This window comes from Salvelinus fontinalis, chromosome 12, assembly GCF_029448725.1.
Source record: "Salvelinus fontinalis isolate EN_2023a chromosome 12, ASM2944872v1, whole genome shotgun sequence".
Lineage (NCBI taxonomy): Eukaryota > Metazoa > Chordata > Actinopteri > Salmoniformes > Salmonidae > Salvelinus > Salvelinus fontinalis.
In genome coordinates, this window is record NC_074676.1 from 48,932,792 (window position 1) to 48,959,278 (window position 26,487).

Below are 26,487 nucleotides of genomic sequence, written 5' to 3' on the forward strand. Positions count from 1 at the left end.
GCAGGTTTTGGTAGTGGGCCGTGTCAGTGGCACTGTATTATCCTCAAAGCGGGCAAAAAAGGTATTTAGCCTGTCTGGGAGCAAGACATCCTGATCCGCGACGGGGCTGCTTTTCTTTTTGTAATCCGTGATAGACTGTAGACCCTGCCACATACCCCTTGTGTCTGAGCTGTTGAATTGCGATTCAATTTTGTCTCTGTACTGGGACTTAGCCTGTTTGATAGCCTTGCGGAGAGAATAGCTACACTGTGTGTATTCATATATTATACATATTATACTTATGTTTGGATATAAAGATACATCAAACGTTGAGGATGAGATTAAGCTGAGATCAAGCTTGGTTGCATATTGTATTGCTGTTATAAAATAAAATAAGCACCATCCCACTTCTGACACAAATGAAGCGAATTCGGGGTATAGCCCTGACTCCATGATCCTAGGTCCAGCAAATCTAATCAAATCAGCAACCAACATCTTAGCCGTTACTCCAAGAGGTCTGGAATTATTAATGAGGTCGCCAAGTAGGCGTTTGGCAAAGGTTGTTACAATATTAACAGAATTTTCAGTTGCTTATATCAAGCTATATATTTCTTTACTTATATAGTTCTGGGGGGGGGGGGGTTATAGTATGTCATGATGTTTTCTCCTGCATTCTATAACTTTTGTAAAAAATCCACTGGGCCATGCTGAACAGGCATAATCAAAGTGTGTTACTGATATAAGCCTCAGTGTTTACCCATATACGTTTTTATTCTACTCTCTTTACTGTGTCCTTCCCTCCATTGTCGATTTCAGACAACGTATTTGATCGCTGATTGGTTGAGGGAGACCATGCCCTGGCAACGTGCCTTTGTGTGGCGATTGGGTTTCTGGTTACCATGTGATGTCCCTTTAAGATGTTTGCTTGTAGTCGAATGACTATCCGCAATCATGGCAGGGATTCAGGGAAAAGATGTGTGCACTGTCTGGGTAGGAAATAAGTCAAGAGGACGTCTGCTACTTGTAATGCATGGATATTATCCTCTGCGCTGAATGAAACAACGAGGCACGCAGATATTTTCTGCTGCAGAGCTTTACTTTTTCTTGGTCATGGATTTCGAATTGGCAAATTACGTTTAATTTATTATTTTAGCCAGAGCAAAGTGCGTGGCTGCTAGCAAACCGCTAACTTAGCTACTAGTTGGATAGAAGCTATCCTAACTAAATTAGCAACTCTGCTTTTTAATTTTTTTAATGTTTATTAATATCATTAACTAGTTAGCTTTTTTACTAGTTTAGTCAGTCTTAGCAACTTGTTTGTGTCGATGACTCTCGACAGCCTTAAACATTCTCCTATCCTTTCAACTTTGTTTAAAATGGCAGACGACATAGAATTGATAGGAGCCTGTGAATTAATAAAAGGTAAGTGAACATTTGCTAGTTAGTTATGTGTAAACTTTCTGCTAATTAATTATCAAGTCAACGCGAGTATTTTCGCCAACATGGCTAGCTAGCCTTCTTTTGCATCTCGCGAGCCAGTCTAAGCTGTCTGTGATTGACATGAATTGGTTCGAGAACTACTAGCTATGGCTAACTTGAAACGTATATTTTCTTATTTTCAAAGTAATGCGCTATCTTAGTTTATTCTGATATTTTCAGATGAATGTAGCTTTGTACGGGAAGTCAGCTACCTTGTAATCACAGCTCGCGGAAAGCGAGTGAGAATCTCATGAGTAAACAATGTTGCCAAGTCTTCCTTGGTAAAGTGTGTTCAACGCTTCTTTTATTTAAATAACTGTACCTCATTGTTCTATCTATGGTGTGATGTCTGTTTTTATGCCCCCTAAAGGCTTGCTGTTCATACATGTATGTACCCATGTTTTTTCATCTTTAGATCGATTATATTTTGCTACCCTAAGAAGCAAGCCAAAAAGCACCGCAAACACGCACTACTTCTGCACGGATGAAGAATTTATCTATGAAAAGTAAGTTTTGTTCTCCCTCTCAGTATCTCTTCGCACTTTCATCAGCTAAAGTGCATTTGTTTAGCTACGGTCCACTGGACAGCGCCAACAAGTGTCGCTGGGGCTGCTGAAGAGCTGTCACTGCAATTATGTAACAGCTTTTAATTGAACGTTTTCCAATTCAGATTAATAAAGCCATTGTGTTCCACTCGGCTTGGAGTTGACCAATGGTTTACATCAGTGGTTCGCTAACGTTTTATAGTCCTGTACCCCTTCAAACATTCAACCTCCAGCTGCGTACCAAGGCACCAGGGTCAGTTCACTTTCAAAGGTTTTTTTGCCATCATTGTAAGCACGGCAAAAAACAACATTTGAAAGTGGCTTACAATGATGGCAAAAAACATTTGAAAGTGAACTGACCCTTGTGCCTTGGTACGCAGCTGGAGGTTGAATGTTTGAAGGAGTGTGAGTTTGTCACAACCCTGCTCGTGGGAAGTGACAAAGAGCTCTTATAGGACCAGGGCACAAATAATAATAATAATAAACCGTTTTGCTCTTTATTTAGCCATCTTACATATACAACCTTATTTGTTCATCAAAAATGTTGAATAACTCACCAGAGATTAATGAGAAGGGCGTGCTTGAAAGGATGCACATAACTCTGCAATGTTGGGTTGTATTGGAGAGAGTATCAGTCTTAAATAATTTTCCACACAGTCTGTGCCTGTCTTTAGTTTTCATACTAGTGAGGGCCGAGAATCCACTCTCACTTAGGTACGTGGTTGCAAAGGGCATCAGTGTCTAAACTAGAGGTCAGACGATTTAATTAGGACCGATTTCAAGTTTTCATAACAATCGGTAATCGTCATTTTTGGACACCGATTATGGCCGATTACATTGCACTCCAGGAGGAGCTTGCGTGGCAGGCTGACCACCTGTTATGCGAGTGCAGCAAGGAGCCACGGTAAGTTGCTAGCTAGCATTAAACTTATAAAATCAATCAATTTTAACATAATCACTAGTTAACTACACATGGTTGATGATATTACTAGTTTATCTAGCTTGTCCTGCGTTGCATAGAACCGATGCGGGGCCTGTTAATTTATCATTCGAATCACGGCCTTCTTCGCCAAACGAGTGATGAATTAACAAGCGCATTCGCGAAAAAAGCACTGTCGTTGCACCAATGTGTACCTAACCATAAACATCAATGCCTTTCTTAAAATCAATACACAAGTATATATTTTTAGACCTGCATATTTAGTTAATATTGCCTGCTGACATGAACTTCTTTTAACTAGGGAAATTGTCACTTCTCTTGCGTTCTGTGCAAGCAGAGTTAGGGTATATGCAGCAGTTTGGGCCGCCTGGCTCGTTGCAAACTGTGAAGACTATTTCTTCCGAACAAAGACCGTAATTCATTTGCCAGAATTGTAAATAATTATAACATTGAAGGTTGTGCAATGTAACAGCAATATTTAGACTAAGGATGCCACCCGTTAGATAAAATACGGAACGGTTGCGTATTTCACTGAAAGAATAAGTTTTTTTTCTTTTGAAATGATGGTTTCCGGATTTGACCATATTAATGACCAAAGGCTCGTATTTCTGTGTGTTATTATAATTAAGTCTATGATTTGATAGAGCAATCTGACTTAGCGGTGGTAGGCAGCAGCAGGCTCGTAAACATTCAAGGTACTGAACGATATCATAACCGCCATCGATAAAAGACAGTACTGTGCAGCCGTCTTCATCGACCTGGCCAAGACTCTGTCATTCACCGTATTCTTATCGGCAGACTCAATAGCCTTGGTTTTTCTAATGACTGCCTTGCCTGGTTCACCAACTACTTTGCAGACAGAGTTCAGTGTGTCAAATCGGAGGGCATGTTGTCCGGACCTCTGGCAGTCCCTATGGGGGTACCACAGGGTTCAATTCTCGGGCCGACTAATTTCTCTGTATATATCAATGATGTCGCTCTTGCTGCGGGCGATTCCCTGATCCACCTCTACGCAGACGACACCATTCTGTATACTTCTGGCCCTTCCTTGGACACTCTGCTAACTAACCTCCAAATGAGCTTCAATGCCATACAACACTCCTTCCGTGGCCTCCAACTGCTCTTAAATGCTAGTAAAACCAAATGCATGCTTTTCAACCGTTCGCTGCACCCGCCCGCCCGACTAGCATCACCACCCTGGACGGTTCCGACCTAGAATATGTGGAAAACTACAAATACCTAGGCGTCTGGCTAGACTGTAAACTCTCCTTCCAGACTCATATTAAACATCTCCAATCCAAAATTAAATCTAGAATCGGCTTTCTATTTCGCAACAAAGCCTCCTTCACTCACGCCGCCAAACTTACCCTAGTAAAACTGACTATCCTACCGATCCTCGACTTCGGCGATGTCATCTACAAAATAGCTTCCAACACTCTACTCAGCAAACTGGATGCAGTCTATCACAGTGCCATCCGTTTTGTTACCATATCACCTTATACCACTGCGACCTGTATGCTCTAGTCGGCTGGCCCTGGCTACATATTAGTCGCCAGACCCACTATCTCCAGGTCATCTATAAGTCTATGCTAGGTAAAGCTCCGCCTTATCTCAGTTCACTGGTCACGATAACAACACCCACTCGTAGCACACGTTCCAGCAGGTATATCTCACTGATCATCCCCAAAGCCAACACCTCATTTGGCCGACTTTCCTTCCAGTTCTCTGCTGCCAGTGACTGGAACGAATTGCAAAAATCGCTGAAGTTGGAGACTTATATCTCCCTCACCAACTTTAAACATCAACTATCTGAGCAGCTAACTGATCGCTGCAGCTGTACATAGTCCATCTGTTAATAGCCCACCCAATCTACCTACCTCATCCCCATACTGTTTTAATTTTATTTACTTTTCTGCTCTTTTGCACACCAGTATCTCTATTTGCACATCATCTGCTCATTTATCACTCCAGTGTTAATCTGCTAAATTGTAATTATTCGCTCCTATGGCCTATTTATTGCCTACCTCATGCCTTTTGCACACACTGTATATAGACTTTCTTTTTTCTACTGTGTCATTGACTTGTTTATTGTGTTATTGGCTTGTTTATTGTTTACTCCATGTGTAACTGTTGTTGTCTGCGTCAAACTACTTTGCTTTATCTTGGCCAGGTCGGAGTTGCAAATGAGAACTTGTTCTCAACTGGCCTACCTGGTTAAATAAAGGTGAAATAATAATAAATAAATAAATAATTCAAACAGCACTTTCCTGCATTTGCCAGCAGCTCTTTGCTGTGCTTCAAGCATTGCGCTGTTTATGACTTCAAGCCTATCAACTCCCGAGATTAGGCTGGCAATACTATAGTGCCTAAAATAACATCCAATAGTCAACGGTATATGAAATACAAATCGTATAGAGAGAAATAGTCCTATAATTCCTATAATAACTACAACCTAAAACTTCTTACCTGGGAATATTGAAGACTCATGTTACAAAGGAACCACCAGCTTTCATATGTTCTCATGTTCTGAGCAAGGAACTTAAACGTTAGCTTTTTTACATGGCACATATTGCACTTTTACTTTCTCCAACAGTGTGTTTTTGCATTATTTAAACCAAATTGAACATGTTTCATTATTTGAGGCTAAATTGATTTTATTGATGTATTATATTAAGTTAAAATAAGTGTTCATTGTTCATTCGGTATTGTTGTAATTGCCATTATTACAAATATATATAAAAACAAATCGGCCGATTTATTCGGTATCGGCTTTTTTTGGTCCTCCAATAATCGGTCGACCTCTAGTCTTAACAGCGCGATTTGACAAGGCAGTATACTTTGAGCGCAGCCCAATCCAGAAATCTGGCAGTGGCTTTTGATTAAATTCAGTTCTCACAGAACCGCTTGTTGCAATTTTGATGAGTCTCTCTTGTTCAGATATCAGTAAGTGGACTGGAGGCAGGGCATGAAAGGGATAACGAATTCAGTTGTTTGTGTCATTCTTTTCGGGAAAGTACCTGCGTAATTGCGCACCCAACTCACTCAGGTGCTTCGCTATATCACATTTGACATTGTCCGTAAGCTTGTTCATTTGTACACAAAAAAAATTATACAAATGATGGAAAGACCTGTGTGTTGTCCTTGTTAACGCAGACAGAATAGAACTCCAACTTCTTAATCATAGCCTCAATTTTGTCCCGCACATTGACTATAGTTGCGGAGAGTCCCTGTAATCCTATATTCTGATAATTCGGGCGAGAAAAAACATCACCCAGATGGGCCAGTCTAATGAGAAACTCGTCATCATGCAAGTTGTCAGACAAGTGAAAAGGATCGTCAGTAAAGGAAACTTTAAGCTCTTCTTTCAATAATAAAAAAAAACTTGTCAATACTTTGCCCCTTGATAAGCAACGCACTTCTCTGTATGTTGTGAAAGCATTACATGGTTGCTGCCCATATCATTGCATAATGCAGAAAATACAGGAGAGTTCAGGGGCCTTGCTTTAACAAAGTTAGCATTTTCACCGTGGTGTCCAAAACGTCTTTCAAGCTGTCAGGCATTCCCTTGGCAGCGAGAGCCTCTCAGTGGATACTGCAGTGTCCCCAAGTGGTGTCAGGAGCAACTGCTTGCACGCATGTTACCACTCCACTATGTCTCCCTGTCATGGCTTTTGCGCAATCAGTACAGATACCAACATGAGCAGCAGCTACATACAGACCGTTAGTGGAATTCCCGCGAGAGAGTAACGGTTCATGTGATTGAATGTTAATTATTTGACTAGGCTACCTGTATTTGACATTGTTGTTATTTCGCTGAACACTAGATGGTGTAATTTTATTTTTGGCAGTGAAATGAGGATACTCAGGTGAGAAAAAAACCTCACCCAAATGTATAGCCCCGTGGGAAAATATAAATGGACTGTTTGAAAATGTGAAGGGGAAAAAAAATAAAAAAGGGATTTGCATTTTTATTTGCTGTACCCCCGGGTCTAAGTGTACCCCAGTTTGGGAATACCAGGTTTACATAATGCAAGCGTTTGATTAACCCTCCCTGTTGAACTTGTGAACAGGAAAGTAAAACACAAAATTGTGGTTCAATACAAAAATATAATTGATAAGAAATATAAAAGATGGGGTTCATTCCTGGATTAGGATAGCTAAGTCATCTCAATATTAGGCAGTTCTATGTTAAATGAAAATATGTTTTAACCAGTTCAGTCTGACATTTTTTACTGTTAATTATATTTCAGCTTCTATGCGGATTTTGGACCACTCAACCTAGCCATGCTATACAGATACAGCTGTAAACTCAACAAAAAGCTGAAGGTAAGTCATGTGCCTCTCTCTGTTCATGCCTTTCTTCCCTCATTAAGAATGTACATTATGCATCTGTGACAACAAAATCAATTTGTGTATTTCTACCTCGCACGCCCTCATTGACAACAACCGCAAGGTCTGTGGCATTTGAAAACATGCCAACACATACAGTAGTGTAGTTTATGGGGTTAGTTATTAGATAATTACAAAACCCACACACTGCCCCCTCAGCTAGAGTTTGGCTACTTGCAAGGACAATGCTAAATACAGAGGCTTTTAGCTGTAGTATATGAGCATCTTTTTTTCTCTTTGTCTGCATGTCATTTTAAAACCATTGTGCAACTTGAAGGGTAGGTATGAAATTAATGGATAAAGCACAAGTCCTCAGAACATTTAAATCAAAGCTTTGGCAAAGTAATTGGCTTTCTGTTTTTAGCCACTGACTCAACTGTCCCAAAGCTGCGTTGGCACTTTCCCTCGGACAGAGTCATTAGAGATGCCAGGATAAACTGTGTGGGCTGACACAATCTGCTCCAGCTCGTAGTATAGGCTACAATATTCACTCAGTGGCCAGTTTATTAGGTACACCCGTCTAGTACTAGGTTGAACTCCCCTTTGCCTCCAGAACAGCTTGAATTCTTCAGGGCATGGAAATGTTGTTCATTTGGTATCAAATGACCTAACGTGTGGAAGAAAAACATGACCCACAACATTACACCACTGCCACCAGGCAGGATGGGGCCAAGGAATCATGCTGCTTACGCCAAATCCTGACTGACATCAGCATGACGGAACAGGAAATGGGATTCGTTGGACTAGGCATTTTCTACTCCTTAATTGTCCGGTTTTGGTGATCACATGCCCACTGAAGTCGCTTCTTGTTTTTAGCTGAAAAGAGTGGAACCCGGTATGGTCGTCTGCTGCAATAGTCCATCCGTGACAATAACTATTGCGTTCTGATATGCTGTTCTGCACACCACTGTTGTACTGCTCTGTTATTTGCATGTTTGTGGGCCGCTTGCACAATTCTTGCCATTCACCTTTGACCTCTCATCAACGAGCTGTTTTCGCTCACAGGACTGCCGCTACCTGGATGTTTTTTTATTTGTCGCACCATTCTCGGTAAACCATAGAAAATGTTATACGTGAAAAGCCCATGAGGCCGGCCGTTTCTGAGGTACTGGTACCAACAATTATACCACACTCAAAGTGGCTTAGGTAACCCATTTTAGCCCATTCTAACATTCAATCAAACAGTAACTGAATGCCTTGATGCCTGTCTGCCTCACGAACAATGTTCCCTCTAAGCTGTGTGCCTGCGCAGGCGTGAAGTAGCCAGAGACTGCTGCGCAGCTCCCGGGGCAGAGTGCAGAACAACTATCAGGTCATGGGAGAAGCATGAGATTCAATTTCACTCAACTTTCTAGCATTTTCCCTGTTAACACTATCAACGTTTCCCTTTACTGTGGCAAGTGTGATAGAATCTGCCCAGTATTAGCCACTTTCAATGCAACATACCGAAACTAAACAAACTACGCAAGAGGTTTTGTTGTAGAGTTCTCATGGTCATGACTCAGCCTATACTCTACACAGACCGGCATAAACATTCAAAGTTGCCGTAGGCCTATATGCAAATAGACCATGCCATATGTGGATCTGTGCCATTTACTTTGAACTGGACTGTGTTTACAGCTGTGGTCATGAGTAGATATGCTTGTTTTGAGATCAAACTAAGAGCTGCATGCAGCATCAAACAACCCAAACATTTTCAGTCACCTTGTCTGGAGGACAAGTGGATGAACAGGTTCATGTCGAGCCCTGCGTGTTTCAGAAGTCTCATGGAATGTAGGCCTACATTGAACACCACACATTGCTACTGTAGGCTGAAGGAAATAGCTGTTCTATCAATGTTAAAATGTTATGGGATGCATTTTCTCCATTGTTTTTGATGGTAGGACACTCCGGTAGGCCTATATTATGATCAATTAGCCACAGTAGCCAACTTGGTCACTGTTTTAACTCTAACTTAAAGCGGCTACAGACTCCGTGTTCACAGTAAACGCACGTTGGAAGTTGTACAGAATTTTCCAAAAGTTCAAGTTTGTGCTCAGCAGGCCTGAAATTTGCTCCGTGACGAAGAATTTGAGGGAACATTGGTCACAAACCATTTTCAGGAACATAAGTAAACGGTATATTTTGGTTTATTCTGGAGCCTCCCCGAAGTATGTTTAGATACTACTGTTTGGTGAAAACAAAATCTGCAGTGATTATTAGGCTACCACTATTGATAAGATTGTGGTCGACATCACGAAAAAAAAAGTTTATGCCTATTGGCATATATACTCAATTAAAATTAAATTATTATAATAAAAAAAAAAAATCTATAAACAGGTTTCCATCCTACTTTTTTATACAAGTAAAGTAAATATCTGATAAATTCTCATTGCAGGCCTGATGGAAACAGAATATTTGTCGATAAACTTTCCAAATGTTGACTAAACAAAATATGCTAGACAAGGTGGGAGCGTTCTGTGTCTGCGTAAAATGTAGGTGGAATCGATATGACGACTATCAATATTTGCGCATAAATGCAAAGGTAACTTGGAGTCACCCGATGACATGTTGTGTGATCCTTCCTCTACAACTCGTCAGGAAAGCATGCTGTTTATTAGGATACAGATGAAATAAGTTATGGTGACCTTCACAGGGTGGTGAAAGTGCATGGTGATGAGCCTGATGCACCTTTCTATTAAATATCCAGTGTTTTATTCAGGTGACATGATCATCAATGCTTGCCATTTGACAAATAAATACTCTTGCCCTTTTGTCCATAATAATCTCATCATGTAGGTTATACCAGCACAGTATATGCGAGCTGTTGGCTAGAGCGCACGTGCCAATACCAGTGGGGACACTTGCTATGTAACGCAAACATTTTTGTGAGAACACTGTCAGTAGAGTAGAAAATACAATGGAAACCCATTTAACTTTATTCGTTACATGGGGGATTTAACCACAAAAAGGTATTTTTATGTGCACTACGTCTTCACGCACATTCTTTTATCCCCATCAAGTCAATTTGATGGAAACACATCTCTTGTGGGAAAATGTTGTTTTTATGCATATTTGAGAATATTCGCATAAAAATCTGTCGCCGATTGGATGGAAACCTAGCTAGTTAAAATCATTTCAGTGGTCATGCCTGTCAAGTACATGGCATGTTGTTTATAAATCTATTTTTGTTCTTGTTTGTGGATGTGCATTATAATTAATTTGAGTTCAATCAGGGCCTGGCTTTTATCCAGGAGTTGTAACAACAATTCTGCTGTTCACGATTTATGACACTAATGCCAATTTATACATGAGTTCAGTTGCTGTTAGGCTAACCTGAGTATTTGAGTGATTGTTGTCATTGTGGGTGCTTAAATTCTCCCAATATGTTTATTGTTCAGCAATCTCAATTATTTTCAGAGGTATGTGAGGTAAAGGAGATGTGAAGTTCTCGCTATGCCTACTAAATTTTTAGCTCTCAATTGCCCTTTTTAAAAGCCCACCTGGCCAAAACCTTCTCATAAGACCCTGGTCAAGGGGAGCTCCCAACTTCCCGGACACACACACACCAATAAAGTTGCCAATTTTGTCTAACTCATGCCTTTCTACCCCCATGTGAATGTTGCTCTCAGAAAGAGAGTTTCATTAAGAGGTTCTGCATCTTTTTGTCCTGTAATTTTTCCATTGGAGCAGACGATCTGTAGATCTGTCATATGTAGGTGTTGGTCAGTGTTGAAGGTAAAGTCTCAAGCAAGCATGATGTTTTTATGGCTGTCTCTCTCCCTTCCCGTCCACGCCACCACGCTTTGCCCTCCAGTGTTTGTTTTGTGAACAGTGTGTTGCCTTAGGGACACCAATCCTTTGAACCTCCATTGGTTTGGATCTGGTACATGAAGGCCGAGATGTAAAAAAAACGACAGGAAAAGTGGACAACCCTGATTTGAGAAATGACACCGTTTGGAGGATGTGAACATCCCACACCTGTGGGACTTGATCTGGGGCTTATAGAGCCCATTTGATATGTGTTGCCCCCACTCACCTACCCTATTTCCACATCCTCTCACCACTCATGCTTGTGCCTGGCCTCCGGTTGGTCTGGCTTAACCTGCTTAGCGACGCAGTTCACCCGTTTTAACCCCGACCTTTACCCAGAGGCCTACATCCTCTAGTAGTCTTGTTAGTTATTCTGAAGTATTTTACATATAAAGTGAAAGTATTAAAGCAGATTGGGTCTATTTCCCCCACAGTGCATGGTAGGCTATGTCCTATTGCTCATAGCCATCAATGTACTGGTAACACTGACAGTAGGCTACATTTTTCTGTGATAAAGCATTTTTTTCTAGGAAGACTAGCATATTGTTGCCATTGAATGCAAGAACTAGGTTGTTTCCCTCAGGCCTAGATGATGGTATTGGCATTTTTCTCATTTGGGCAAAAGTCCATCCTCCACCCTCTCGCCTCTTCTCTGTGACCAAGAAACCGGTAAGTAGTGGTCAAAGTGACCTCTCCTCAATAAAAAGGTGGCTATCGAGGAGGGAAGTCCTTCGTGGAAGAGTTTTGAAATCTGCCACACGCCCTTTGAATCAGGTTTTGTCAAAGGAGGAAAAAAAGCAACATGCTACATTATAACTATAAAATGTCTAGCACAACTGACTTAATTAGTTTATCACTTTACACATGTATTTTGGGATCTACCCCTGTAAACATAATTTTCATGATGACCCACAAGGGGTGGGGGGGGACTGGGTTCGTCCATACAAGCCTTTGTGGTTTCATTTCCATACCAAACTTCAATTAGGCTAGAGACTCAAGCATGCTGTTTGTCATATTGCTGATTAGCCCTGTGTAGCAGTGACTGTGTGTGTATGGATAGATGCGTCTATCTTCTAGCTTGCCTGAGCTGCTTCTGAGTGCTTTGGCTGACTCGTGCAGTGATTCTGAACGAGAACACTGACAGCGGCACACACCAGCAGCACACCTGTTCTACCAGCGGCTCCTCTTCCTGCATCCCTAGCGGATCGGTGGTGTCTTGAGCGTCTGAGCAGCAGCTACCATAGCGTCTATCTGCATTTGTCCAAATAATATAGCCTAATGTAATGTCATATACAAGCCAGAACCAGATGTGCCTTTAGGTCTATTAATAGGACCAAAAATACTGCCACGTTCTTGCGTCTTTCTCCTTGAGTGCAAAATAGGAGGCTGCCGAGTTTATCGTTGTTGATTTCTGTATGTTTCATGAACACTAGTGTTTATAGGACTAGTGTATTTCTAAGCCAGATATAAATACAACATACACAGTACTGTACAACCTTTGGTCACCTAACCGTTGTTGTTTAGATGTGGTTGAGTTTGCGCATATCTTTATCAATTATTCTGATCTAAATAGCTTTAATGTGAAGAGGTTCTAAATTAATGTGAATTAGTTTTTTCTTACGTGTATTTTCTCCTTTTGTCTGCAGTCGTTCACACTGACCAGAAAGCGAATCGTACACTACACCAGCTTTGACCAGCGGAAAAGGGCTAATGCTGCTGTTTTAATCGCTGCCTATGCTGTGAGTATTCCTTCCTATTTCTCTCCTCTCTCTGCAGGGAAGGAAGTTAGGCAAGGAAGAAAAAAGTGTATTTTGGGCCGTTGCGTCATGCTGCACCCCTCAAAAAAATGCAGCTCAACTCATTTTGCATTAGTATCAATGTACTCAGATGGCCCCAATGCACTTTTCCCCTAGCGTGTTTTTGTTGTATCTGCAGTATTGTTGTCGACCCAGGCCTTTTTTTCAGGGCTTCTTTCAGTCAGTGATGATTTCCTTTTAAGGTGGCACAACCCCTTCCAGCCAGGTCTTTCTGACTCTTGGAGAAACGGATGGGAGAGGACTGCTATAGACAGCCCTATTGTCCTGCCACAGTGGCCCCATCTTCCTGCCCCCTTTGAATGCCCAGCAGATCCTGTTGCATTAGTCCCTATTCATTTGGTCCCTTGCTGCCAGCCATGGTTGAAGGCTGACCTTTCACTCCCAGTCAGATACCAGCCTTGACTGTAATGTGTGACGGCATCCCTTGCCAGCTGGCCGCTCTGTCACATGGCAGTAAATGAGGGGATTTATCCGGTTCTTCTGTTGTTATGCTATGATGAGGACATGCCTTATGACAGAGCCCGGCGATGGCATGATGATGATCTTCTCAGGCAATGTGGGTCACTAGTATTTACTCAGTGGGCTGTGCCCAGTCCTTACCCCAAGGGAACAGACAGGAACAGCAACTGTCATGACATACTTTGCATGTAATTTAAGACCCTTCTCTGAATATTTTTTCATTGGGATGCCCTGTCTGGACTAGAAACAGGATATAGGCTATATCAACCCTTCTGGTTTTGTCCCTTAATGGCTATGACAGTGATTGGTAAAACACAGTTGAGTTTCTCACGGTAAACATGGTTTTCTTAACTAGCTAGTCTATATACATCCCAAAGTATATTCTTATAATGGCCAGGGTTGGATTGAATAAGGACCTTGGTCCCCAGAACTGTCTTGTTAGCAACCCAGTCAGTGCCCCAGTCTCATAGCTCTGGGAGGAGATTTGAAGCATCGTTGCAGCAGGGGCCTTGCTGGATTATAATCTGGATTTGGCTTCTAATCCTGATTGACAGTGGCAGGAGGACAGTTGCATGCCATAATACCCCCCCCCCCCCCCCCCCCCCAAACACACCCACCCCTGAGGTGAATCCTGTACATCATGCTATCCTATGCACAGCTGTTCACAAAGTCCCATGCTAGTTTAGTTCTGTCAGCATGTCTAGACACTAGCCATATTGACACATGATCAGATGCTTGTCAATGTCTGTCCATGCTAGAAATAATGTATGTACCATGTCTTCCAACCAAAAATAGGATTTGATCCACTCACCAAATAGATCCTGCCACTTTTCCCTTTACATTTCCTGTATTGGCCAATAGGAGACGGATGACCTTGTGGGAGTTGAATTGCACTCATGGTGTGTCTAATCTGTCACTCAGTGACCCTATTAAAGCTGCTGTCATTTATTCCTTCCTAGACAATCTCTCAAGGGTAGATGCACAAGGCGAAGCGCTCTGCTAAATTTAGCCTGAATCCTGAACCCTGACCCGAAGCCCAAGATGAACTCCTCATTCAATGACACTGAAATATCGGCACCTCTTTCAAAACCAGCCCATATCATTTCTTCCCTCTGCACGAGTCATTGGCTCACAAATGCACACAGAGGACATAGCATTCAGAAATCAATATCGAGCCTAATGAACTGCGTTTATCCACTTAGATGGGAGATGGGATGTGAGGTTTGTCTGCAATGTTGTAACCTCTGTTCTGCTGTGTGTCTAGCTATTTAGCCTAGCCCATTGTGGTGTCTTTAATAATGAGAGAACGTGCAGGGAACGTGGCAGGGCTTTCCTCCCTGTTAATTTCTCTCCAAGTGGGTCTACATTGATCCGGTCAGGTGATTGTGTGGGCTCCGTTGAGTCCTCCTGGCCCTGCTCTCGTTACAGATGTTTTAATACAAATGACCAGCTTTGAACCCAAGAGGATTATGTGTGGGATGAACAGCTGTCCCTGTTGGACTCTAAATTCTATGTCACGTGGATCACGTGGGACAACACAGACACCAGCAGTAGAATTTAAGCTGGTGCATTTCAGCAGTATCCAATTGTCTGACTGGTGAATATTTCATGAAGTGGGAGCAGGAATAACAAAGCTCTGTTCTACTTGCTGAGGGGACATAGGCTTCATGCACTGCTTGGCCTCCATGTCACCAGACCTACTGACACACAAGCGGCATACTCAAGCCCATTCTCCCATACAAGCCTCCTAGTCAAGACAAATCTTCCAGTCGACCTTTGCAAAATGGCCAGATTTTCACACCAGTGCTGTTTGGATCTGTTATTTCAGCCTGGTCTCCTAAACTAAACTTAACATAGTAAACTAATCAAATTTCAACAATTTTACTGAGTTAAAGTTCATATAAAGAAATCAGTCAATTGAAATACATACATCAGGGCCTAATGAATTTATTTCACATGACCGGGAATACAGATATGCATCTGTTGGTCACAAAATTATCATGCTGAAAGTTGAGGTGATGGTGGCGGATGAATCACATGACAATGGGCCCCAGGATCTCGTCACGGTATCTCTGTGCATTCAAATTGCAATCAAATAAAATGCAATTGTGTTCGTTGTCCGTAGCTTATGCCTGCCCATAACCCCACCACCACCATGGGGAACTCTTTTCACAACGTTGACATCAGCAAACCGCTCGCCCTCACGACGCCATACACGTGGTCTGCGATTGTTAGGCCAGTTGGACTAAGTGCAAATTCTATAAAACGATTTGAGGCGGCTTATGGTAGAGAAATTAGCATTAAATTCTCTGGCAACAGCTCTGGTGGACATTCCTGCAGTCAGCATGCAATTGCGCTCTCGCTCAGAATTTGAGACATCAGTGGCATTGTGTTCTGTGACACAACTGCACATTTGAGTAGCCTTTTATTGTCCCCAGCACAAGGTGCACCTGTGTAATGATCATGCTGTTTAATCAGCTTCTTGATATGCCACACCTGTCAGATGGATGGATTCTCATGGCAAAGGAGACATGCTCACTAATGGGGATGTAAATAAATTTGTGCACAAAATTTGAGAGAAGTAAGCTTGTTGTGTGTATGGATGATTTCTGTGATCTTTTATATCAGCTCATGAAACATGGGACCAATACTTTACATGTTAAATTCCTATATTTTTTTAATGAAGTGTCCCGGATTTACGTACAGAATAATACGAAATGCTCTGAGACCAGTTTTGTTATTTCCAGAGGGTTTGTTTACGTTCTTTGTTTACTTTGTTCATAGTTCTCCCTAATTCTCTACATCTTTTAAAATTGTATTTATTTTTTCACCTTTATTTAACCAGGTAGGCTAGTTGAGAACAAGTTCTCATTTGCAACTGCGACCTGGCCAAGATAAAGCATAGCAGTGTGAACAGACAACAACACAGAGTTACACATGGAGTAAACAATAAACAAGTCAATAACATGGTAGAAAAAAAGAGAATCTATATACAATGTGTGCAAAAGGCATGAGGTAGGCAATAAATCGAATAATTACAATTTAGCAGATTAACACTGGAGTGATAAATCATCAGATGATCATGTGCAAGAAGAGATACTGGTGTGCAAAGAGCAGAAAAGTAAATAAATAAAAGCAGTATGGGGGGTGAGGTAGGTAAATTGGGTGGGCTATATACCGATGGACTATGTACAGCTGCAGCGATCGGTTAGCTGCTCGGATAGCAGATTTTTAAAGTTGTTGAGGGAGATAAAAGTGTCCAACTTCAGAGATTTTTGCAATTCGTTCCAGTCGCAGGCAACAGAGAACTGGAAGGAAAGGCGTCCAAATGAGGTTGGCTTTAGGGATGATCAGTGAGATACACCTGCTGGAGCGCGTGCTATGGGTGGGTGTAGCCATCGTGACCAGTGAACTGAGATAAGGCGGCACTTTACCTAGCATAGCCTTGTAGATGACCTGGAGCCAGTGGGTCTGACGACGAACATGTAGCGAGGGCCAGCCGACTAGGGCATACAGGTCGCAGTGGTGGGTCGTATAAGGTGCTTTAGTAACAAAACGGATGGCACTGTGATAGACTGCATCCAGTTTGCTGAGTAGAGTGTTGGAAGCTATTTTGTAGATGACATCGCCGAAGTCGAGGATCGGTAGGATAGTCAGTTTTACTAGGGTAAGTTTGGCGGCGTGAGTGAAGGAGGCTTTGTTGTGAAATAGAAAGCCGATTCTAGATTTCATTTTGGATTGGAGATGTTTAATATGAGTCTGGAAGGAGAGTTTGCAGTCTAGCCAGACACCTAGGTACTTATAGATGTCCACATATTCTAGGTCGGAACCGTCCAGGGTGGTGATGCTAGTCGGGCGTGCGGGTGCAGGCAGCGAACGGTTGAAAAGCATGCATTTGGTTTTACTAGCGTTTAAGAGCAGTTGGAGGCCACGGAAGGAATGTTGTATGTCATTGAAGCTCGTTTGGAGGTTAGATAGCACAGTGTCCAAGGAAGGGCCAGAAGTATACAGAATGGTGTCGTCTGCGTAGAGGTGGATCAGGGAATCGCCCGCAGCAAGAGCAACATCATTGATATATACAGAGAAAAGAGTCGGCCCGAGAATTGAACCCTGTGGTACCCCCATAGAGACTGCCAGAGGACCACATGCCCTCCGATTTGACACACTGAACTCTGTCTGCAAAGTAGTTGGTGAACCAGGCAAGGCAGTCATTAGAAAAACCGAGGCTACTGAGTCTGCCGATAAGAATATGGTGAATGACAGAGTCGAAAGCCTTGGCCAGGTCGATGAAGACGGCTTCACAGTAATGTCTTTTATCGATGGCGGTTATATCGTTTAGTACCTTGAGCGTGGCTGAGGTGCACCCGTGACTGGCTCGGAAACCGGATTGCACAGCGGAGAAGGTACGGTGGGATTCGAGATGGTCAGTGATCTGTTTGTTGACTTGGCTTTCGAAGACCTTAGATAGGCAGGGCAGGATGGATATAGGTCTGTAACAGTTTGGGTCCAGGGTGTCTCCCCCTTTGAAGAGGGGGATGACCGCGGCAGCTTTCCAATCCTTGGGGATCTCAGATGATACGAAGGAGAGGTTGAACAGGCTGGTAATAGGGGGTGCGACAATGGCGGCGGACAGTTTCAGAAATAGGGGGTCCAGATTGTCAAGCCCAGCTGATTTGTATGGGTCCAGGTTTTCCAGCTCTTTCAGAACATCTGCTATCTGGATATGGGTAAAGGAGAAGCTGGGGAGGCTTGGGCGAGTAGCAGCGGGGGGGGGGGCGGGGCTGTTGGCCAAGGTTGGAGTCGCCAGGAGGAAGGCATGGCCAGCCATTGAGAAATGCTTGTTGAAGTTTTCGATTATCACGGATTTATCGGTGGTGACCGTGTTACCTAGCCTCAGTGCAGTGGGCAGCTGGGAGGAGGTGCTCTTGTTCTCCATGGACTTTACAGTATCCCAGAACTTTTTGGAGTTAGAGCTACAGGATGCAAATTTCTGCTTGAGAATGCTGGCCTTTGCTTTCCTGACTGACTGCGTGTATTGGTTCCTGACTTCCCTGAACAGTTGCATATCGCAGGGGCTCTTCGATGCTATTGCTGTTCGCCACAGGATGTTTTTGTGCTGGTCGAGGGCAGTCGGGTCTGGAGTGAACCAAGGGCTATATCTGTTCTTAGTTCTACATTTTTTGAAAGGGGCATGCTTATTTAAGATGGTGAGGAAATTATTTTTAAAGAACGACCAGGCATCCTCTACTGACAGGATGAGGTCAATATCCTTCCAGGTCGATTAGAAATGCCTGCTCGCAGAAGTGTTTTAGGGAGCATTTAACAGTGATGAGGGGTGGTCGTTTGACCGCGGATCCATAGTGGATGCAGACAATGAGGCAGTGATCGCTGAGATCCTGATTGAAAACAGCAGAGGTGTATTTGGAGGGCAAGTTGGTCAGGATAATATCTATGAGGGTGCCCATGTTTATGGATTTAGGGTTGTACCTGGTGGGTTCCTTGATAATTTGTGTGAGATTGAGGGCATCAAGCTTAGATTGTTGGACTGCCAGGGTGTTAAGCATATCCCAATTTAGTTCACCTAACAGAACGAACTCGGAAGATAGATGGGGGCAGTCAATTCACATATGGTGTCCAGGGCACAGCTGGGAGCTGAAGGGGGTCTATATCAGGTGGCAACAGTGAGAGACTTATTTCTGGAGAGAGTAATTTGTAAAATTCTAAGTTCGAACTGTTTGGGCATAGACTTGGAAAGTATGACAGAACTTTGCAGGCTATCTCTGCAGTAGATTGCAACTCCTCCCCCTTTGGCAGTTCTATCTTGACGGAAAGTGTTATAGTTGGGTATGGAAATCTCAGAATTTTTGGTGGCCTTCCTAAGCCAGGATTCAGACACGGCAAGGACATCAGGGTTGGCAGAGTGTGCTAAAGCGGTGAGTAAAACAAACTTAGGGAGGAGGCTTCTGATGTTGACATGCATGAGGCCAAGGCTTTTTTGATCACAGAAGTCAACAAATGAGGGTGCCTGGGGACATGCAGGGCCTGGGTTTACCTCCACATCACCCGAGGAACAGAGGAGTAGTAGGATGAGGGTGCGAGTAAAAGGCTATCAAAACTGGTCGCCTAGAGCGTTGGGGACAAGGAATAAAAGGAGCAGATTTATGGGCGTGGTAGAATAGATTCTGGGCATAATGTGCATCTTCAGTGGAAATGAAATCCCTTGTCTCTGCCCGCCACTCTCTGTCGTTACAACTCCTTGTATGGATGTGGGATGCCGCTGTGTTGATTCAGATGAGCCCTGCTTTTCTGACCTGGGGTTAGGAGAGGAGGACGTTCGTGGATGGATGAGTTGACTACCGTGTGTTTATGTATGGCATCTATTTGGAGAGCCTGTGGTGCTGTGACCATGCCGTCTGGCACCTTACTGGACTATTTAGGCTGATGCCTGGGGAGTCTTATGTGACACAATGTCTCCTTGTCTCCCTCTCCCTGTTATATTGCCTGTTTTATATTAGTGCTCTAACAACAAATATTTTCAAAACCAGAGTAAATCAGAAAGCTGAAGGATTACCAAAATGAGGGAATGAAAACTGGCTTCAGTGAATCCAAGCCATGGTTTACTAACTGCGCTCTCTCACACTTCCTCTGTCTCGCTCTCTTACTCTCTTTCTCTCGCTCTTTTTCTCTCTTTATCTTCTCTATTCTATCTCTCTACCAGGTCATCTACCTAAAGAAGACCCCAGAGGAGGCCTACAGGGCTCTGATCTCAGGCTCCAATGCTTCATATCTTCCCTACAGGTAAGACCAGACCAGCCATGTCCACTCTACCACACAACAGCATGATTTATAACCACAGAAACAATAATTTGATATTTGTCTAGGAAGCACATCTTGGCTAATTGCCTTACATCACAGTTCCACCTGACAAGAAAGACTTGGGTCACAGCTCCACCTGACAAGGAAGACCTGGGTCACAGCTCCCTCTGTGTCATCCTCATCACTGTCCCTTGTAGTCATCATCCTCTTATTAACAGGATGTGTGTGTCTTACAATAGATTGGGCCTGTGCGTATACAGTACCATTCAAAAGTTTGGACACCTACTCATTCCAGGGTTTTTATTTATTTTTATAATAAAAATAATAAACACATGATTCCATGTGTTATTTCATAGTTTTGATATCTTCACTATTATTCTACAATGTAGAAAATAGTAAAAATAAAGAAAAAGGCTTGAATGAGTAGGCGTGCCCAAACTTTTGACTGCTACTGTATGTGTACATAATGACGTGTTACCTGTGAGGCTCAAATAACTTCCGGAGTGTCTCGTGTCGTTCAACCAGGTCAGATATTAGACCTAAAAAGCAGTTGATTCGATGCCCTCTCGGATAGTAATTATACTTCATATAGTAAGGTTTGTGGCAATGACAAAACATTTTCTATATCCTACAAGTTTAGCCCGAACATTTTTTTCTTCAGTTATTAGATCTGCCCTACTCTGAAACAGAACACACATTTGTTTTTGTTTTTTACTCTGCATATTCCAACCACTCTCTCCCTAGCATAACATGGACTAATCTGCTTTCCCGTAGCATAAGATATCTATGCCTATTGTGGATCAGCGGACTCACTCTTTTTAATAGGATTGAACTACATTTCAGAGGAGTGAAAGTGACAAATGGAATAAACAAGAATGTTATATCACTCACACCGCTGTTACGTGCTCACATTGTTTAATCCTGATGTTAGCCTGGTTTGTTTGTCTCGTCATATAACACAAACAAGCAGTTTTCATGCATCTTTATGGAGTGACTGTTTAGAATAGATAGCTGTATTAGGATCGTTAATTTGGAATTATGAGGATGGGGTTACTGTTATCCAAGCTATCATCTTGGGTTAGGATTGCTTTTGCAATTGTTCACGTCCGTGTTAGTTTGACCTTTTTCCTTGAACGGATAACAAATACCAGGAATGAGGCTATAGTCGTGTGTGTTGGCTATGCTGGGGTCTGCAGCAAATCTCACCAGCTCTTTCCTAATGAACTGTGGAGTGAGTCACACCCTCATGACCACCGTCCCATCTGCATTCCAACCCAACTCCACATGGAGGTCAGGAATTGGGGTGGAGGGGAACATTTTAATGTGTTGCGGGAAAGGGACAGAGCAAGGTTACGTCGTCTGGTAAATGAAGTGAAGGCTTGTCGATGTTTTACCCACTCTCTGCAACTACATTGACCTGTATGACTGCTTTCTTTACTTGTCTTGTACACAAGGACTGTGATTCATTACCCTGTGACACGGGTTGGCAGCCAGGCTCTAGGATTGATTTGGGTATTGTTGGCTTGAGTTACGATAGTGACAGATATTGGCCCTGCGGGCTTGTCTCAACCTGCCTGCTTGTTTGGAGAGAGAATGGAGCTTTTGACAGTTTACTTGACCAGTTGTAATGGGCCTCTAGCAAACGGGATGGCACTTGCCAAATATGTTGAAATTGATGAAGAATGAACAAGGGGAGAATGGTGAAGAAGCGGGATGACGTTCTCATCATTCCATTATTAGGCTCTCTGGTCCATCACTTTAAACTGTAATGTTTATTTCATTTCCCCCAGTGGTAGCTTGAGGAATTACGAACACAAACGACTAAAGTCAAACAGCAATTTTAATTGCTTTAAGAGCTGTGTGTTCATTCCCAACTAAAACTACAGCATATAGGCCTCGTTTTACATTGTTGTGCAAAGAGGCTGGACCAACCCTCCTCTCTCCACTCTGCGAAGCCAGCACTTTTTTAAGTTTCATTTTGAACTGGGTTTGATGGATATCTCTGAGCTACTTTTAGAAAATCTATTTCTAACTCTGCCTTTGACCTCAACTTTTCCTCCATCTCTCCCCAGTGGTTCCCTTCAGAGGGTCAGTCAGTGTGGTTAGAATGTTATCAAGCTGGGGTGGAGGGAGGGAGGGAGGGAGAGAGTCGTAGAGGAGGTGATGGACGGACAGACGGTACCCTGATCCTCAGCTCCCATAATTAGTAGGGCAGGGACAATACCTATTGCGATATTCACTAGTATCGTGGCAAGGAAATAAAATACGAAGCGGATTTGAATTGTTTAGGGAACGGCCCAAATGTTGGAAACAATTATCATTATGTTGTCATCCAGAGTCACGTTTATTTTACAAGCTATATAAACGCATTATTTTACATAATGCAGGTTTTTAAAGGACCAAGGAGTTTGACCTGCTTTGTGTTTTAATCTTTTGACATGGAAAAAATATTACGGTACTGGTATCACAGCCCTACTAATTAGTGGTTGACTTATTTTAGCTGTTTGCAGACTGGAGTTTGAGATGGGATTGCTACACTGTCATGACAGGGAAACGGACGGACCCAAACATGCACAGTAGTACATAGATACACATTACGGTACAGAGACTCAACACAATGTGGCATGTTTGTGTGTGGTGTCACGGTAACTGAGCTCCACATGCTTCTGCCGCACTGCTTTGTGTAGGTGGCCTCTTGAAGGTTCTTGGTTGAACCTCTCCCATTCACGTTGATGCTCTTGTCAGTAGCAGAACGCTCACAGCCTGCAGCTTCACTCCAACCTAGAGAGTGGAAAGGGAACACAACAGCTGAATTTGACCCAGATTCTTTCTGCCATCTACAAAATGCATATGAAATGAGGAATCAAGTAAACTCGCGCATAATGTACATTCAGGTTGTGTATGCGTAAATGTGTTTTTGAGACAGAAACTATGTTATTGGCTAAGCCAAATAGGGCTGCAATGCAAATGCTTGGATTTTGTGAAAGATATCTCCAGAAAGATCTCTCCCACACTGTCTGGTGTCCTCTCTGGGGTAACTCTGCACGCAACATCACCATAAGAACATGGAGAACGTCTTCCGCTTTTCTCCTTGAAAGTACAGAGCTCTGTTTGAAAACAATGTTTTTTTTTCTCCTTTGTCGCTGGCCAATTATTTAGTGTCCATCTATCCCATAATATGAGACACTCCAAATGGTAATGGTCTCCAAGGTGACTCAGTGTCACCCACAGCCTGTATATCAGGGGTTCTAGATCTAGGGTGTCATCTGAGAAGTGTATGGTGACATCAATGTGGTCCTTGGTACCCATGTCCCACGAAGATGATATCATGATTTTATAGGTTTGGATAGAGGGTTGCTTATTTGTGTCTGTGCACTGGGGATGTTTGCTGTATTTTGAATCTGATATGGGTGTGTCTGGAGGGTTGATATGAGGATGCTACATTGGCTGTCCCCCGCCAATCTCTCTGAAGTACTTAGGAAAACATGTAGAATATATAGCTTACCCTATTCAAAGAGCACCTTGTATACCCTCTTATCCATCCATAGCTCTACCTATACAGTACCCATGTGTGGGTTCCAGTTTTTCCAATCTCTGACGTGTTCATTGCGACACTTATCACTCACTCATTTTTCAATGAATCGTTCACTCACGGCTTCATGTCTTTGTTTTTCAGGGATGCCTCGTTCGGAAATTGCACATACAACCTGACGATTCTCGACTGCCTACAAGGAATCCGGAAAGTGAGTTTTGTGTATTTATGGAGTTAACGGATTTACAGTAAATTGTAATGTTAAATTGAACTTCATCATTTTTTGTAACATATCTTGATTGCTTTCCTGCTGCGCCCTCTCTTCCCCCCTCTATCACCATTCTAAGCACTTTTTTATATCCAAGGCAAGCCAACACTTTACAGGAAGTGATGCTGGTCTTTAGTTACTCAGTAACTACCATAGTAGCCTAAATGTAAGCACAGTACTTATTTTAGTTCTGTCCTTAGGTCAACATTGACATGCGTAGTTAATGTGTAATTACCGTAATTCTGAATGAGTTACCAAATGATTTGAAACCCCAAACATCTACATGGTATTTATGCATCATAACCTGAAGTTAGTGACACCTTCAGCCTAAACTGAGGAAATCTAGACCTATTTCAACTTAATGGGTTAGGATGAGTCTTGCATGTGACGGGGTTACAAATTAAAGTCTTTCATCTGTCTCATCGGACCAATTATAAACTGTGGTTCGTGGCCTGAATGCTGATTTGGCAGACAGCCGTGGTGTATCGTATGACAAAACATATATTTTTACTGCTCTAATTACTTTGGTAACCAGTTTATAATAGCAATAAGGCACCTCGGGGGATAGCAAATATTCCACGGCTAATGGCTGTATCCAGGCACTTCGCGTTGTCGTGCTTAAGAACAGTCCTTAGCCGTGGTATATTGACCATGTACAACACTCCCTCGGGTCTTATTGCTTAAATAACCTGCTTTTATCCAACCAAAATAGCATTGCGACTCCATGGTCAACCGTACCTGCCATAGCAGTCTAAAGAAGTGTCTTTGTTTACAGGTTTGCCCGCACATCCTAACCTAGCATTATTAAGACCATAATCCCAGACTGAGGGCAGAGTTCTGTAGTCCGGGGGGGTGGAGGATCCGATGTTGTGTGTAGTCTATGGGGTACGAGGGTGTTCTACTTTGTTGGGGGGGATGGTGAGCGGTTGGAAGGTAGCATGAACTCACGTGGCACAGCATGTGGGGCACACTTACCTGCAGGTACATGGACAAAGGCACACTCGCTCGCGCTCTCACTTTAGGTTACACAGTGGTGCAAGCAGTGTGTGCCTCTCGGTCTGTTCTTATCATGGCTTACTAATCCTCCTCCGATCAGCCATGGAGGTCAGTATTTGGGTAGAACGTTCCCTGTAGATGCAGCGTCTCTCAGAACGTTCCCTGTATTTAATGGCAAATCTCCTAGTGGTCAAAAGGGAATGAGAACTACAAACAAAATCCAAAACATCTTTATGGTGCCACCTTAGGCTTTTTTTCTTTATATTTCTGTGTAGTGTGTGCAAACCTGGTTCTATTTAGTTGCTGGAAGTCATGGAGAAAGCTTTACAGTGCTTGTGCTGTGTTTTTAGCTACAACAGTTCTGTCCATGTTTTGACATGGAACGTAGGGCCTCGAGTTAAAATGGAATGATGTGAACTTATTACGTACTTAGCATCAACACTTGGTGGAAACGTACTACAGCTGAATCTGTCTGTGTGTGTGTTTGGCCATGCCATTCCAGAATGATTTGTCAGACAGCCATCGGACAGGAATGTCTCAGATCCCTCTGCACATTCCAGCTTTTTCCGCCATCCTCCCCAAAAGGCCCTAGCGCCCACTTAACCCACTACGTCACTCCCCCAAAACCTAGGGAATGTCTCTTCCCATTGTGAGAGGCAAGGAATAACAACTTAATCCGTGGCGATATTGACATTTATGAGAGATTTTAAACTTCAGTGCCCATTTATTTGAAATGAGGATTTGGGGTGAATTAAAAATTTGCTTCGTTAATTGTCATGAAATGTATACAAGTCCTGGTATAGGCTAGTATATAGCCCTCAGAACAACTTGCCTACTTCCCTTTGTTGTTGTTTTGCTGGTGCTTTAAGCATCCATTTCCCCACCTCTTTATGGTCCTGTAATGCTGTGAGTCTCTGTAATGTATGGTGTTGGCTCAGACAGCTCCCTGCTGTGTTAATTAAAGGCTGTTTCGGTTCTAATCACGGTGATCTGTTCCATGATTCACTGTTTGGCTGTTTCTGCTCGGTCTTCTCCCAGTGCCCTCATTAGCATGCCACTGTGCTGAAGAAGTAATCACTTGACACACTGTGTCGTACACACAGGTAAATGCTGGCTTTTGGATGCAATTTTTTATTTTATTTTTTCAGTTGAATTTGGAAGTTTACATTTAACAATTTTTCAATCACTCCAAATTTCTTGTTATCAAACTATAGTTTTGGCAAGTCGGTTAGGACCGGTTAGGTTAGGGTTTTTCCAACAATTGTTTACAGACAGATTATTTCACTTATAATTCACTGTATCACAATTCCAGTGGGACAGAAGTTTACATAAGTTTACACACTAAGTTGACTGTGCCTTTAACTTCTCTGGGATATGTGGGACGCTAATGTCCCACTTGGCCAAAAGCCAGTAAAAATGCAGAGCAAATCACACATGAAAGACACCAAATTAAAGCTACACTTGTTGTGAATCCA

General features: G+C 42.7%; 1 protein-coding gene across 6 annotated transcripts in view; it reads left to right on the plus strand.

Annotated features, from left to right (window-relative positions):
* Positions 1-890: 890 nt before the first annotated feature.
* The window catches only part of cdc14ab (cell division cycle 14Ab), an 82,768-nt gene continuing 57,171 nt past the window's right edge, over positions 891-26,487 (plus strand). For 4 of the 6 annotated variants that reach the window (XM_055941023.1, XM_055941027.1, XM_055941026.1 and 1 more), the window contains exons 1-6: positions 892-1,401; positions 1,874-1,964; positions 7,194-7,269; positions 12,771-12,863; positions 20,119-20,198; positions 23,893-23,959. In XM_055941023.1, the coding sequence (XP_055796998.1) occupies positions 1,305-1,401; positions 1,874-1,964; positions 7,194-7,269; positions 12,771-12,863; positions 20,119-20,198; positions 23,893-23,959 (504 nt within the window). In that variant the 5' untranslated portion in view covers positions 892-1,304. Of the gene's footprint in view, positions 1,402-1,873; positions 1,965-7,193; positions 7,270-12,770; positions 12,864-20,118; positions 20,199-23,892; positions 23,960-26,487 lie in introns of all 6 variants that reach the window. The other 2 variants (XM_055941024.1, XM_055941025.1) reach the window with 1 other exon arrangement.